The following is a 14,108-nucleotide window of genomic DNA, read 5'->3' as shown; positions in this document are numbered from 1 at the left end:
GCTAGTGTTTTACCTCATTCTCGGTGACTCCTTCGATCGCCGGACCGCCCTTAAGCTCGCCGCCTCTCCTTCCTCTCTTGCTGCACTTCTTGTGATTTGTGAATTTAGAGAGGTGTGAGGAAGGAGATGGTGGTGGGGCTAGTATTTATAGCCAAAACTCCTTGGCATTTTGTGTCTAATTTGGGTTAAAGATTCTCTCTTCTTTTTGATTTTGGGCTTAAAGCTTCACTACTATATTGGTGTAAGGCATTGGAGAGCTCAAATTTCTATTTTGAGGCTGCAGTGTTGGCTTCCTTTTTGAGTTTTGTGATCCTGTGATTATGCTAGAATGGTGAAATTCTTGGGAGAAAACAGCCCCTCCTTGGCAGTTTCTCCAGCCTCGATGAGAGGTTTCCATTCCTCTATCCTCTTTGGCTTGTGGTTGGATCCCCTTACCTTGTGGCAGCCTTGGTTGATTCCATATTGGTGCAAGTTAGGGATGGCAACTGTGGCTGATCTCACATCAAATTCTGCAGCCTCTTGGTTGTGCTATTTGCCTATTACTTCCACCATCTTAATCGAGCTTGCCTCTCCTTCGCCCTTTCTTGTGTGCCTATTTTTCTAACCCCATTTTTGTGTTGATTTTGCAGGTTTAGGGCTGCCTGCTTTTGGAGTGTTGTGGCGGTGGAAATCGAGAAGATGTGGAGGAAGACAAGAGATGAGATTTACTACATCATTCACTTGTCCTATTGCTAAGTTTAGTAATTGTTTAAACATTAGGCTTGGCATAGCTCTTGACCAAGGCCCAATTTAGCCACTAGCTTGATGTTGGCTCCTTTCAAAGCTTAGAGTAGGATTAGTTGTCACTTGTTCTTTATTGTAGTAAGGGTCCCCACAAACAAATGTATCACTCTCTTGTATTTCTATTTTTCCAACAATTTGTAATTCAAAACTTAAATTTCCTTGCACCTTAATTTCCAACCGTCTCTTCTTCCTAACTTTTTTTTTACTCCCAAAATCTGTGCACGAAAACTCGGGGTGTTACATATAAGCATCTCACAAAATCCAGTACAACATGATCGAACGAAGCATGTGGAGGTTGATAGATACTTCATCAAAGAAAACATTGAGAATGTGATTGTTGAACTCCCTTTTGTTCGCTGAGAAGATCAACTTGCTGAAACTCAAGGAGCTTTGAAGATGTGATTTCCAAATTAAGTATTGGAGATCTCACTGCTCAATTTGAGGGGGAGTGTTGAGAAGAGGAATATTTGGTTTCCAAGGATTATTAGAGTTTCAAGAACTAGACATTGAATAATGCCTTGTTCCAACATTAGTAGTTCCAAGGAACACATTTATTGTAGTACCTCAGGAATCTCCTAACATTCCTAATAATACGTGAGTGTTGGGTATCTTTCACTTATTCGATTCAATACAATTCATATATTCCTATTGTTTTCTTCTCTAAATATGATGCCTATACCATTTAATAGGCGACCCACACACAATTGATCTAGAATTTTATTTTTTATTTTTTTTACTTTTTAAATTATTGATTTCTTTAATATAAATATTTTTAATGAATATATTATGAAATTGATGACTTAAAATTAAACTATGAAAATAAAATGACTATTATTCTATGTGATGTAATAACTCATTAAATATAGTCCGGTTTTTTACGCCGGAGGAAAAATGACTATTATCCTTATATTAACTATAAATTCAATTGTAGCCTATAGTAATCCTGCTATATGCTGCATTTTTTTATGTGCAAAAACTAATTTAAGTCCTATAATTATTTTAGTCTATATATATTTCAATTCCACGCTTATATTTTTCCTAGTAAAAAAGGAAAAATAACAGAGATATTTTAGATTACTTTTTCCCCATTATGTGGACAAGGTAGATTCGAATCGCAAATTCATATTCATCCAACCATTCGAATAAATTAAAATTGGTTCCATTTCCAGAAATGAGGGAACGATTGAGAAACTTTCAAATTTTAAATACAGGGACGGAATAAATTAAAATCGGTTCCATTTCCAGAAATGAGGTAACGATTGAGAAACTTTCAAATGACGGATCTATAATATGGTGAGAAGGGGCAAATACCACACCTCATTTTTCTATAACCATGTAAATATATATTATAAAACCTAAATATATAGATATTCACCTAATTTGCCCCCCTAATTTAGAAAAAAATAATTTTTACTTGCCCCACTCCTACATACGCGTAGACTTACCATCCTCTAAAATAATATACTATGTATTTAATGAATACATATTATTTTTATATTTATTTATTTGTATGTTAATATTTTTGCCCATCGTAGTATAATTTCCTGGCTCCGTCCTTGGTTAAATAGATACACTCGTATTATTCTTCCCATTCATTAGCTACAAACTAAATAAACAAATCGGAACTTCCCCGGTTTTTTAAAAATGGCCGGCGTTCTTCCCGGCTTCGAAGACGGAAACGCAAGGAAATTTCATTTTTACAAATGGCGGCGCCGCCTCTTCTGAGGTACAACTCTGAATCAAACCAAAAATCACTCTTGCTCTATTCTACTACTATAATTTATATTTGATGACAAAAATAATAGGAGAGGAACGTCATAATGCGGGCGGCGCGTGGTGATGAGAAGCTTGATGCGGCGGCTAGAGAAGCCAAGAAAAGGTTGGATAAGAGATTACAACGAACCCTTACTAAATTATTATGGAGGTGAATATTAATTAATGCCATTGTATTCAAATTTGAATTTTATTTTTTGCTTTTTTCAGTTTGCATGAAAATTTATATTCTTTAGAATTTTGAACTTTATTTTGATTTGCCTAATTTTGCAAAACGTGTTTGGATTTCGGTAGACCAAAAGGGCGAGACTCGAGAGGCAGCAGGCTCACCGAAGATGAGGCTTAAAACAATTTGTAATTTCGTATCTTCAGATTGCACTTAGTTATATGGATTTTCATATGTTCACTAGTTTGCATGCATGATAGTGTTAATAACAATTAGTCTTGAGATTATGCGGTTAATTCTATCTTAATTGGGATAAACCAAAACAGAAAATTTATGTATTTTCCCTCCTCTTCATTCGTCTATTTGTAATCTCTGCATTAGCAGTGATATTAGGATGACTGAATAATGTAAAAAGTTAACCTCCGTCCAGTTTATTAAAATCATTGCATATGAATTCATACCGTACAAGTACAACTTAAAACGTACGATCTATAAAAATACCATGAACTTTTTTACTCTTCACTACTATTCTTTTTCAACATTTAGTAACACATAAAAAATGATATTAAAAGTAGTATTAATTTGAAATATTTTATGCACAAAATATTTAAGCATTTTAGTATATAATTGTTGGTTTGTGATTTTTTATACTACGTATTATTTTTTACATACATATTGACTACATAAAATCCCTACCAACAATAATTTTTGCGTCCACCCGTGCTTAATCATCAATATTCAGTTTTGAATATAATCACAGCTATAATGCAACTCCATTAAGTGCATTAGCAATGGGGCGCCCTAAGGCGCGCCCTATGTACCGCCACATCATCTTTTTTATCCTCCTACCCTTCCACCTGCAGTGGGACGTCCTATGGGACACCCTAAGGCGCGCCCTAAGGGGCACCCTATAGGTTTTACTATTGTTTAGTTAATTAATTTAAATGTTTTCAAATATATAATGCAAACTAATTAAAAAACACAACGATTAAATAAAAACCGGCGAAGACTGCATTGATTAACAAGAGTTACACGATTCAAGTTGGCTAATCTACGAAATTCCCAACTTCCGGCACAGCTCATCGATCTACCCTCGGAGGTATTCGGCTTTGGCGAGGTCCGTGCACTTCTCGAGGGCCTTGTGCGTCTGCAACAACGTTCGTGCCATCGAGGCTGTTGCCAACTCCACATATGCGGCCGTTGGGCTCGGGGTCGGGACTGGGATCGACGATGGGGTGGCGGCGGTCGAGGATGTTGTCGCCGTCGCCTTCCCCTTGTTCTTCGCAGGCTTGACGCCTATGGAACGCCGGGAGGACATCGGTGTGCCGGAACTCTCATCCTCCGCCTACGTCCGGTTGAGGTCCACCAGACGAGTTCCGCTTTCGCTGCTCGTGTAACCACCAGCTTCGATCGTCTTCGTCCTCTTTGTCGCACCGGTGTGCAGAATCCCGCCTTGGAATTTCTGCTTGTCCCTCAAGAGTGCCCAAAAGTTGAAATGCTTGAAGTCGCCGTACATGGACTGGTACGACAACAGCGCTCTATCACGCACATCGGTCAAGCTCTCGCCGCTTCCCTGCTCCCTCGAGCACTTCTCGTACTCCGCCTCGAACAGGTTGACTTGCTTCTTCACCTGATCCCAGTGAGGGGGCGACGAGTCGGTTTGGAGACGGATCCATGTCAGACAAACCGTACGAATCCATACTGAATTCGGGATCCTACTGCGTGTTGGCGTCGAACGACCGATATTCGTCTGATTATGTACCCGGCCAACGCGGATCACCACCAAACATCGGACTATTGAGACTTGAATCCATTTCGTAGTAAATGTGAGTTTCGAGAGTGGAATTGTGAAATGAAATGTTACAAATGAAGGTGGGGTAGATGGGTATTTAAACAAAATTTTCGAATTTAGCATTAAAAAAAATAAAAAACGCTTGCCATCGGGCGCGCCATCGTCCGCGTCGCCCACAATGGCCCGGACGATGGCGCACCCGATAGCCTATCGGGCGCGCTTCTACCGCTGACGAAGCATAGGGCGTGGGCTTAGGGCGTCGCATCGTCCGGGCACCCACAATGGTGCCCGATGGCGCGCCCGAGGACAATGGCACGCATCGTGCACGCCTTCGGGCGCCCCATTGTGGATGCGCTAACTGCAAATAACATTTGACCATCAGCATTCAATTTTGAGAAAATAAGTTGCCAGAAATTGAAGAATTAGTGAATTGGCAAACTCTTTCAAATCGACGACACTACGCAACTTAAATGCGAAAAATCTACTTGTATAGCAAATGGCGAAGCAGATCTCCTCCGACACCCTATTCCATTCCTACTCAATACCCACAACAAAATAAAATAATCCCATCATTATTTTATTTTGTTATGAGTGTTGATGTAGGAATAGAGTAGGAGTGTTGGAGCAGGAGATTCGCTCCGAGCAAATGGGTGCGTTAGGATGATATCTGTCTTAAAGTGACAAGTTGACAATAACGTAGCATGCAATCTGTGATACATAGGCAAACAACTCGGCATATGATTCCAAGCAATTTGTGATACGAAATCAGAGCATTATGGTGACACCATAATTAAAATGACAATCTTGGCAAACAATCTGCTATACATAGACAAGGCAACTCGGCATATGGTTCCAGATAATCTGCGATACGAAATTAGAGATAATCAAACAATCAGTGATACATAAGCAAGCTATATAATCTGGGATACGAAATTAGAGATAATCAAACAATCAGAGATACATAAGCAAGCAAGCCTGCCACGTGATAGGCTAAGATTGAATCGGCTCCTAAATCTAAGGGTCCTCATTAGTGGTATTTTGTAGGGCTAACAATTTTTGGCACGACACGATAACCCGACACGAATCCGCACGAAATTAATGGGTTTGAGTCAAAGCTTATTGTGTTCGTGTCCTTATCAGGTCGACACGTTAAGGACACGAAAAATTCGTTTCGTGTTCAGGTTACCCGTTAAGAGTCCCGGTTTACCATTTTTGGGTGTCCCACTTTAGAAGTCTCGGTTGGAATATTCCATAAATGGTATTAGGCCATACATTCCACTAACATTTTTCCAATCACATTTTACTATAAAACTAATATAAAAAAGTAGGACCCACATTCCACTATCTTTTTTCACCAACTTTCCTTTACATTTCTTAAAACTCGTACCAAACTCAAATGAGACTTCTAAAGTGGGACGGAGAGTATTAATTTTTAGTATTTTAAAAGTGATTTTTTTGTTGGATTTCTTTGCTATGAATCTATTGATGTTATTTTCATAAGATCACATTGTGCAAATCAGATTTTCAGTTTTTAACTAGACTCTTAAAGATCTGATTCACGGTTTTGTAACTTTTGTTAATCAATAGCAGTTGTTATCAGGTTCTTATCGTGTTATCAGGTCGTGTTCTTATAGTGTCGTGTCATGTACGTGTTGTTCTTGTGTCATGTTGACCCAGGGTGGTTCGTGTCATTAATGGGTTCGTGTCGGGTTCGTGTCGTGTTCGGGTTTGAGGGTAGCGGTTCGTGTTCGTGTTCGTGTTCAGGTTTGAGGTTTTCTTAACGGGTTGTGTTCGTGTTTGTCCTTATTGGATCGTATCGTTAACAGATTGACCCAATAACGACCCAACACGCACGATTTTCCACCCCTAGTATTTTGTCATTTTAAATATGTTTTTCATTTTAATATAATCCGTATAGCATATTCCCAAAGATAGCATATCCAAGACAAATTTATTCTTTGTATTTTCGAGACGATGAAAGTGGAGAAAATACGTTTAATTGAGTTGAAATTGAAATAATGTTGATAGCGTCTCGAACCGAAATTTCTTGTTTTGAAAATATACCAAAATCTGGTTAAGTTTCACAATTTAAATGAATAGTAATAGTTAATAATAATAATTAGGTGGGAAATTATACCGAAATACCGAAATACTGGACTTATCTTACCGGAAAAATACCGAAAATACCGATTTTTCGGTATACCGCAGTTTCCGGTACGGTATGATACCGTACCGCAGTGTTTCGGTACGGTAACGGTATCAATTTTTCTATACCGCGGTATACCGAATCTTCGGTATATGTATACCGATAGATTATTATATATATATATATATTACATTTATATATATATTATATTAAAAAAATTTTAAAAATAGAATTCTCTAAAATTTAAAAAAATTTAAATTTAATATTTTGGATATATATTATATTAAATTTTAAAAAATGTATATTACATTTATATATATATATTATATTAAATAAAATTTTAAAAAATTTAAATGTAATATATATTACATTTATATATATACAATAGGTTTTTTTCGGTATATCGTTACCATACCGCATACCGTTATTACGGTATGGTAACGATATCAAAAATTATACCGGAAATTCGGTACGGTATCGGTATAGAATTTTGACATACCGTAATTTCCGGTACGGTATGCGGTATGACACGGTCGGTATGGTATACCTTACCGACCCACCCCTATTAATAATCACAGTTTAATATGTAACATGAAAAGTTCAAAAATGAAATGAAAAAACTACTCCCCCGTCCCATTTTAGGAGTCCTGATTTACTATTTTTGGGTGTCACACTTTAAAAATTCCGATTGATATATTTCATAAATGTTATTAGGCCCACATTCCACTAACATTTTTTCTACCAACATTTTATTATATAACTAATATAAAAAATTGACCTAATTCCACTATCTTTTCTCACCAACTTTGATTTATATTTTTTAAAATTCGTGTCAACTAATACTCCTAAAGTGTGATGGAATGTGTAAAAATTAAGTCAATGGACGTGTCAAAGGGACAGAAGCCTCCATTATTGTGATTATCATCATCACCATTTTTGTTGAGCCCTCTTTCCTCGCCATTTCTTACAATCCCCCCTTCTTACCTTTTCTCTTTGGCTGGAGAGGAAGAGAAACGGAGAAGAATCATCATCAGATGGGATCGAGCATCAGCCGAACGAGCTCGACCTCCCATTCTCGGCCCGGCCCCCTCCAAGCCCTTCGCCCCACCATGAGGCGCTCTATCTCCTCCGTCCTTATCTGCGGCGCCTCTTCCTCCTCCTCCTCCACCCAGGTATCAACTGTCTATTGTTCTATAGGACGCTTATTAAATTTGGAGTTGCATTTTTTCCAAGGCATGTTTTCATCAATTTCCCCCATTTCCGAAAAGTATTAGGTTATGTTAAGCTTTTATTTGGGAAAACCCCCCTTTATTGAGGGTTCTGATTCGGCAATGTTGACATGGATCATTTAGTTTTCCTTTTATTTTGTACCTGAGTCAGAAAAAGGGCTGTGAATTTTAGATTCGTGAAATGGTAATCTCAGGGTTTATTCTTTCATATGCGACCCGGGAATGCATATAGCTCATCTCTTCACTTAAATGTTTTTTTATAAGTGTGTTGACAGGAGTAGGTAAATTAGGTGTTAATTCCATGGCTTGCCATTTTTTTTTCTGTAGATGGAAGATTATCCAGCTGAATTACTGGTAAATTCTGCTGAACATGGTCGTAGAAAAAAGTTGAAATTCCCAATAAGAAATTCTGATTTGTCAGAGGGAAGTGGAGATGATGACCTGATCAGTATCAAAAGTGGAAGAGTGGTCTCACCTGGAAGATTTTTGAGTGCAAGCCATGATGATCCTACTGATAGATCGAAATGGGTGTCTAAAAGTAAGGATTTGGTTCCTTCTTGTCAATCCATTGACAGCAAAACATGTGATGGAACTGCTAGTTGTTCCTATGGAGGTCAACCATCTCCCATTTTTGTATCTGGAAATGAAATGTCTAGTATTGATAATATGAATGGCATAAATTGCAACATGAAAGGTGACACATCTCGAATTGGTCAAGGATTCAATAACTCAAGCGGTGTATATTGTGATGCTCTTCAAGAATCTTTTTTGGATGAAGTTTCAGTTGAAAATAATGTCTCTTCGGAAATCAATTACTCTAGTTCGGACTTTGGATCTTCTTTGGTTTCTGATTCATCTTTGGATTTCCATTTATTGAGAGACAATATTCATCAGGAGGCAACACCTCAAGATTTGGAAAAGGAACAGATTAGACAAGATGAGAATCTACTTCATGTCGACATAGTGAGTACATCAGATACCTCGCCTGTTAATTCTGCTGAAATAAGCAGCCGTGAGACCAGAAGGAGTAGAAGATTATTTTGGGATGCATTTTCAAGACGCAGTTCTAGGAGGCATGCATATTCCAGAACATTTTTGTTTTCATCTTCTGGTTCTGATCATATGAGATCTCCAGACAGACAGCTCCTCGATTTTAGTGGTGGCTTTATTGATGATGAGTTTGTAGGAGATTTAGCTTCTCGTGGAAGTAGATCTCCAGGCGCTAATGATCATTATTTGAACCCCAGACTAGAGGTACAACTCTTTCTGAAATTTGCATTTCGATTTTCTGGGGATATTTGAAAATGTATGAAGCGGTAGGTGGTTTTTTCTTCTTTTATCTAGTTATCTTGTTGATTACATTATTTTTGTTTCCAATTATTAGCATTCTTTAGGGATCAATGTGCCGATTTAGCTCGTGCGGTGCCTCTGATAATATCAAAATGACATTTGGTTCTGTATTTGAGTGGGCTAGTAATGCTAGTTATAATTTGATTGTTCTGTACAGCTCTGGGATAGACATGGTGGTACTCTTGATTCAACATATTATCAACCCCCAGCTTGTCCTCGGGGAGTACATGCTAATGGGTCATGCTTGTGCCAAACTAGTTCATTAGCTGAAGAATCTGGTCCACGTACTGGCATTTCTCGGATAGTTATGCTGGCAGAAGCATTGTTCGAGGTAATCTTCTTCGTTCTAGTTCTTGTAATCTTCAAACTTGTAATGCATGCTCTTATGGTGCATAAATATTAGTACATGTATCAGCAGAGTTGAGCATACATTAGAAATTTAGTTACTGGCATTAAGGGATAACTATTTGATGATTCTTGTTATTTATGTAAGAATTTTGTAGACAAGAACAAACTACACCTGGGACATGTTAATTTTTTAACTTTGGTTTTCCAAATCAAGAACATTCTGGATTAATTTTTAATTTTTATATCAACTGTAACCTTGCCTTGATAAATTGCAAATGTGGGGAAATAAATTTTATGGGCCAATATTTGATGTGTGCTTTTAGGAGAATTCATTTATTAACTTTCACCTCCTTATGAGATCCAGGGTAATGGATAATGAACCATCGGAACAAGGGAGTTGTTGATTGTGACAGTGACAGTGATGCAGTAGGAAGCCATGAAATAGACCACTTCATATCGCAAATCAATTGAACTACCACATTCTCTGAACCTTGGCCTCTAATTGAAATCAGGCTTTATGGATCTGAGAATTAACTGATCCAGTTGATTAAGCATATGGTGTATATTTACCAATTTTTCTATACTATTATTTTTACAAACATGCGGAGTAAAAAATTAAGTTTGAGATGTTACAAAAATTTAGTTCACATCATTCTGATTTATCATATTTATTGACATAATGGTTACATTGTCTAACAGGTACTTGATCAAATTCATCAACAGCCACTGTCACTTTCCTTGCCAGTGGCCTCACTTCCTGCTCCAGAATCAGTTGTTGATTCTTTTCTGGTGAAGACACATGGGAAGTCAGAAAAATTGGAATCCGCAGATGATATATCACAGTATGTTTTCTCCAACCTTTTGCAATGTTCTTGTAATGTAGAAAGGGGAAAATTTCCTGTACTGGGTGTTGTGTTTGTTTCTTCTTTTTTTTATCAAAGGAAAATTAATAATATGTGATGCAAAAGCTAAAAGAATGAAATACGTAGCCTTTCATGTTCTATTTTAACTCATGATGGAAAGATATTTTGTAGAAATATGTCTTAGCACTCTTAACTGCAACTACATAATTCTCTATACTAGTCTCCAATATAGTAGTGTACAACTAAAGGGCATTGATTATATATCTATAGTTGAGCCTGCACCTTTTAAAGTTTAATAGATACTTCTGCTGTCTTAAAGTGTGATAGATTTCAGAATGCAGGGACCATAACTAATCCGGTCAAAAATCATGTGAAGAATTAGAGCATAGCCTTATTTGTAGAGTGTTCAGATAGTTTGTTCTAGGCCAGCACGGCAAATGAATATTTTAATTGACAGGAGCTTTGCTTCTGATTGTTCCTGCATATGATGAAATTGCAATGCAGGTGTTATATATGCTTGGCTGAGTATGAGGAAGGAGACAAAATACGAGTTCTTCCATGCCATCATGAGTATCATGTGTCCTGTGTGGACAAATGGCTTAAAGAAATACACGGGTATGTAATAATTAGAGTGTGGACATAGGCGTCTGTTTTTTCGCTGTCGTTTCCTGTTATGTACGTGTCTCGGCGTATTTGAACTGTAATGCCTGATTCCTCTCTGGTGCACCAGTGTGTGCCCACTCTGCAGGGGAGATGTTAGCCTGGGTTCCACAGAGGGCTAAGATTCATTTGAGGTGGTTAGTTTTGTACATATTTGTTTGATAAGATGGGTCTTGACTCTAGAAGACCGTCTACTTTGATGAAACACTTTTCCATTTATACTCTGGGATCATTGCTGATTCCAATAGCAAAATCTTGGTTGATAGTGAAGTTAGTTAATGAGTAGTGTAAATCAGAGCAAGGAAAGACTGACAGCATTGCCAAAACTTGTATCATGGTAATTGAAGCATAGTATTTGCTCAAGTCGTGTTCTTAACATGCTTAGATTAGGAGACGGCAATCAATCAAAATATGAGAAGAGCATCCATCCTCTGCTAATACTTCTGCTCATTCTTTTGTCTTACACTGGGAATCTGTATGGTTTAAGGCCATTTCACAGTAGCCGAAGAATGAAACCAGATACCCTCAGCGACGCCCTCTTCACCTTACCCCGACCCTACTCTTCCTCTCACCCACCACCACAAGCAAGTGATGGTGGGCTCTCCTCTTATTCTCCGATGGTACAAAACCTAAAACAGAAGCAGCTCCTTTTATTCATTTCACTCTCAGACAATTGTCATCCTTGAGATTTATTTCGGACCATTCGTCATTTGAAATAGCAAGGCTAAAATCAAGCAATAAGCAATCAAATCATGTTAAATCAAATCCATAAAAATGTGTAAAATCCATGCGGATCAACATTTCGAAACATTTGACGTTTTCCGGCAAAACTGCATAAAGAAATAAAGGTAAGACACTCCCTCCGTCTTGCTCTGCTTGATAGTACATTTTATGTTCTAACACATGAATTTAAGGTTAAAAAATAAAGTAAAAATATTGGTATTTTTATTTTAATAAAGAATATGCTTCAAGCTGCGTGGGATATTACAAAAGAGAAATGGTAAAAGTAAAATGGGGTGGAGGGAATGCAATTTAAAAAAGAGTGATGATAAATGGCCATAATGTGGCCGGCCATAAAGAGTTAATTTAGTCCATTTACATGTATAAAAAAAATTAGAATTACCGATATAAACTTATATGTGTGTGAATGGACTTGTGAGTTGATACTTATCTTTGAATTCCATTACGTAAAACACATTAATATCACGAATTACTGTATACGTTGAGCAACAATCAAGAAATGACAGTAGTAATAAGTTGAACAAAAACTACAAAAGAGCAACACTAACATGTTGAGCAACATATAATGAAGATGATATAAAAGTAAAATCAAGTAGTATTAAACCAAAAATTTGAAAGAAAATCAATTTTGTTTGTTATTTAATTAATTTATGACTGGCCATAATGTGGCCGCATAGCATTATTCTTTAAAAAAATGTACATTATTTTATAAGGCATTTAAACCTAGCAAAATAGGCACCATTTTCTAGAACAGGGAGTTTGTATTAAATCGATTGGTCCAATAACACTTAAATATCTATTAGTAGGCCGTAACATCAATAAATTTAGTTGACTACTGTAAAATAAAAAGTCTCATATCGGCAATGTAACTTTTTTTTAGTAGTATACGTTTTTTACATTTAATATGAGAACTGAGAAGCATTCATTTCCGTGGAAGTGGCCATAAAAATTACACCATGTCTTTCTTCGAAATGACAATCTTCCGATTTAATTTCGTAAATAAATTTAATTTGACAATAGCAATATTACATTATACTTATTGATTTACAATAATATATGGAATTTTGTGGTTCACCGACCGCATTTAGAGGTGTATAGTTGAGTTCTTAAATCGAGAGAAATGATGAACGTTCTATTGTGTAGACAACCAATTCATATGCATTTAATGCTTCTTATCATCCAATACGAGGATAACACATGTCCAATGTTGATGCATACATATCATTTAATTTATCTGTATTTATTATTTAATTATGTGCAGAAGATAGCCCCATTATTTATTGCATAGTATATAGTAGTATTACATTATGCTGCGGAAAGATGATCCCAATTTAATGCAACAATCGTCTATCATATACAAAAAAAATGGATGCATTTTGTGTGAGCGCAGAAAATCTAATGTACATAAATATAGATAATGAGTACGAGTCAGCACGACATATAATGAATGACCAAGAATTTTGGTACTTTCACTTTGTATGTTAGAATAAGAAACTGAAAATTATGAAATCAATTGTGTTTAATATAAATCATATACTCCATTTTTTCGTAGTTTTAATATAAACACTGAGTTGCCTTTAAAATTTGTAAGTAAACATAATATTATTAGGTTATTCTACTCTGGACGAGGACGAACCCCTATTAATCTTTATCGTCTTATATATATATATATCATTGTTAAATTTATGATGCTTTTTGCTAAAATTTATGATCAATTTATATTTGTAAATTTTTATACTAGTAAAATTTAAGAATACGAGATCTAGTATTTAATTTGCTTATATTTATTACACTATCTGACTTTAATATGTCAGTATGAAAAGTTTGTGGCGCCTACAATAATTAATGGAATTTGCATATAAATAATGCATACAACACATTTTCGCTTACAAAATCTCAGTTTCTACACAAAAAAACAAAAATGGCATCATAATTAATTTATAATTCCACACACACAACACTCACTCGTATATATTGCTGTCTAGCTAATTTACCTATGTCAATTGCAAGACAATCATAGATAGATCTACTCCCATAAAATTCATGAGGCTTAGTTGTGAATTGGAGGTTTTCTTCTTGCCTGAGAATAATCCATTCCGGCTATGTCTAGTATTCCCGGATATGTCTCGTGCCCGGCCGCCGCCCTTTGCTCAGCTGTGGATGATGATTTGACCTCTGTGGCTGACTTTTTTTTGTTCATTGTGTTTTCACTCTGTACATTACATGAACCACCAAAAATCATGGAAGGAAAATATAA

General features: G+C 36.5%; 1 protein-coding gene and 1 long non-coding RNA gene across 4 annotated transcripts; both read left to right on the top strand.

Moving 5' to 3' along the window:
- Window positions 1-383: 383 nt before the first annotated feature.
- Window positions 384-947, top strand: LOC121802070. The gene is made up of 2 exons (XR_006050726.1): window positions 384-522; window positions 630-947. It is a non-coding gene; the product is annotated as an uncharacterized LOC121802070 (long non-coding RNA).
- A 6,608-nt stretch (window positions 948-7,555) lies between these two features.
- LOC121802517 lies at window positions 7,556-11,473 on the top strand. Of its 3 annotated transcripts, XM_042202202.1 has the most exons (6): window positions 7,557-7,832; window positions 8,217-9,143; window positions 9,397-9,570; window positions 10,287-10,429; window positions 10,955-11,065; window positions 11,181-11,473. In XM_042202202.1, exons 1-6 carry the CDS (start codon window positions 7,695-7,697, stop codon window positions 11,230-11,232), a joined length of 1,545 nt encoding a protein of 514 aa, XP_042058136.1. In that variant the 5' UTR covers window positions 7,557-7,694; the 3' UTR covers window positions 11,233-11,473. The 3 variants fall into 3 exon arrangements, 2 of the variants coding, with proteins under 2 accessions (XP_042058137.1, XP_042058136.1); XR_006050792.1 differs by lacking the exons at window positions 10,955-11,065; window positions 11,181-11,473 and adding an exon at window positions 9,952-10,145 and having other exon boundaries at window positions 7,556-7,832; window positions 10,287-10,423; XM_042202203.1 differs by lacking the exons at window positions 10,955-11,065; window positions 11,181-11,473 and having other exon boundaries at window positions 7,556-7,832; window positions 9,952-10,423.
- The last annotated feature ends 2,635 nt before the right edge of the window (window positions 11,474-14,108 follow it).

The sequence above is a fragment of the Salvia splendens genome, chromosome 5 (genome assembly GCF_004379255.2).
Source record: "Salvia splendens isolate huo1 chromosome 5, SspV2, whole genome shotgun sequence".
Taxonomy (NCBI): domain Eukaryota; kingdom Viridiplantae; phylum Streptophyta; class Magnoliopsida; order Lamiales; family Lamiaceae; genus Salvia; species Salvia splendens.
Note: the sequence above shows the minus strand (reverse complement) of the source record. Positions and strands in the feature narration are given on the sequence as shown.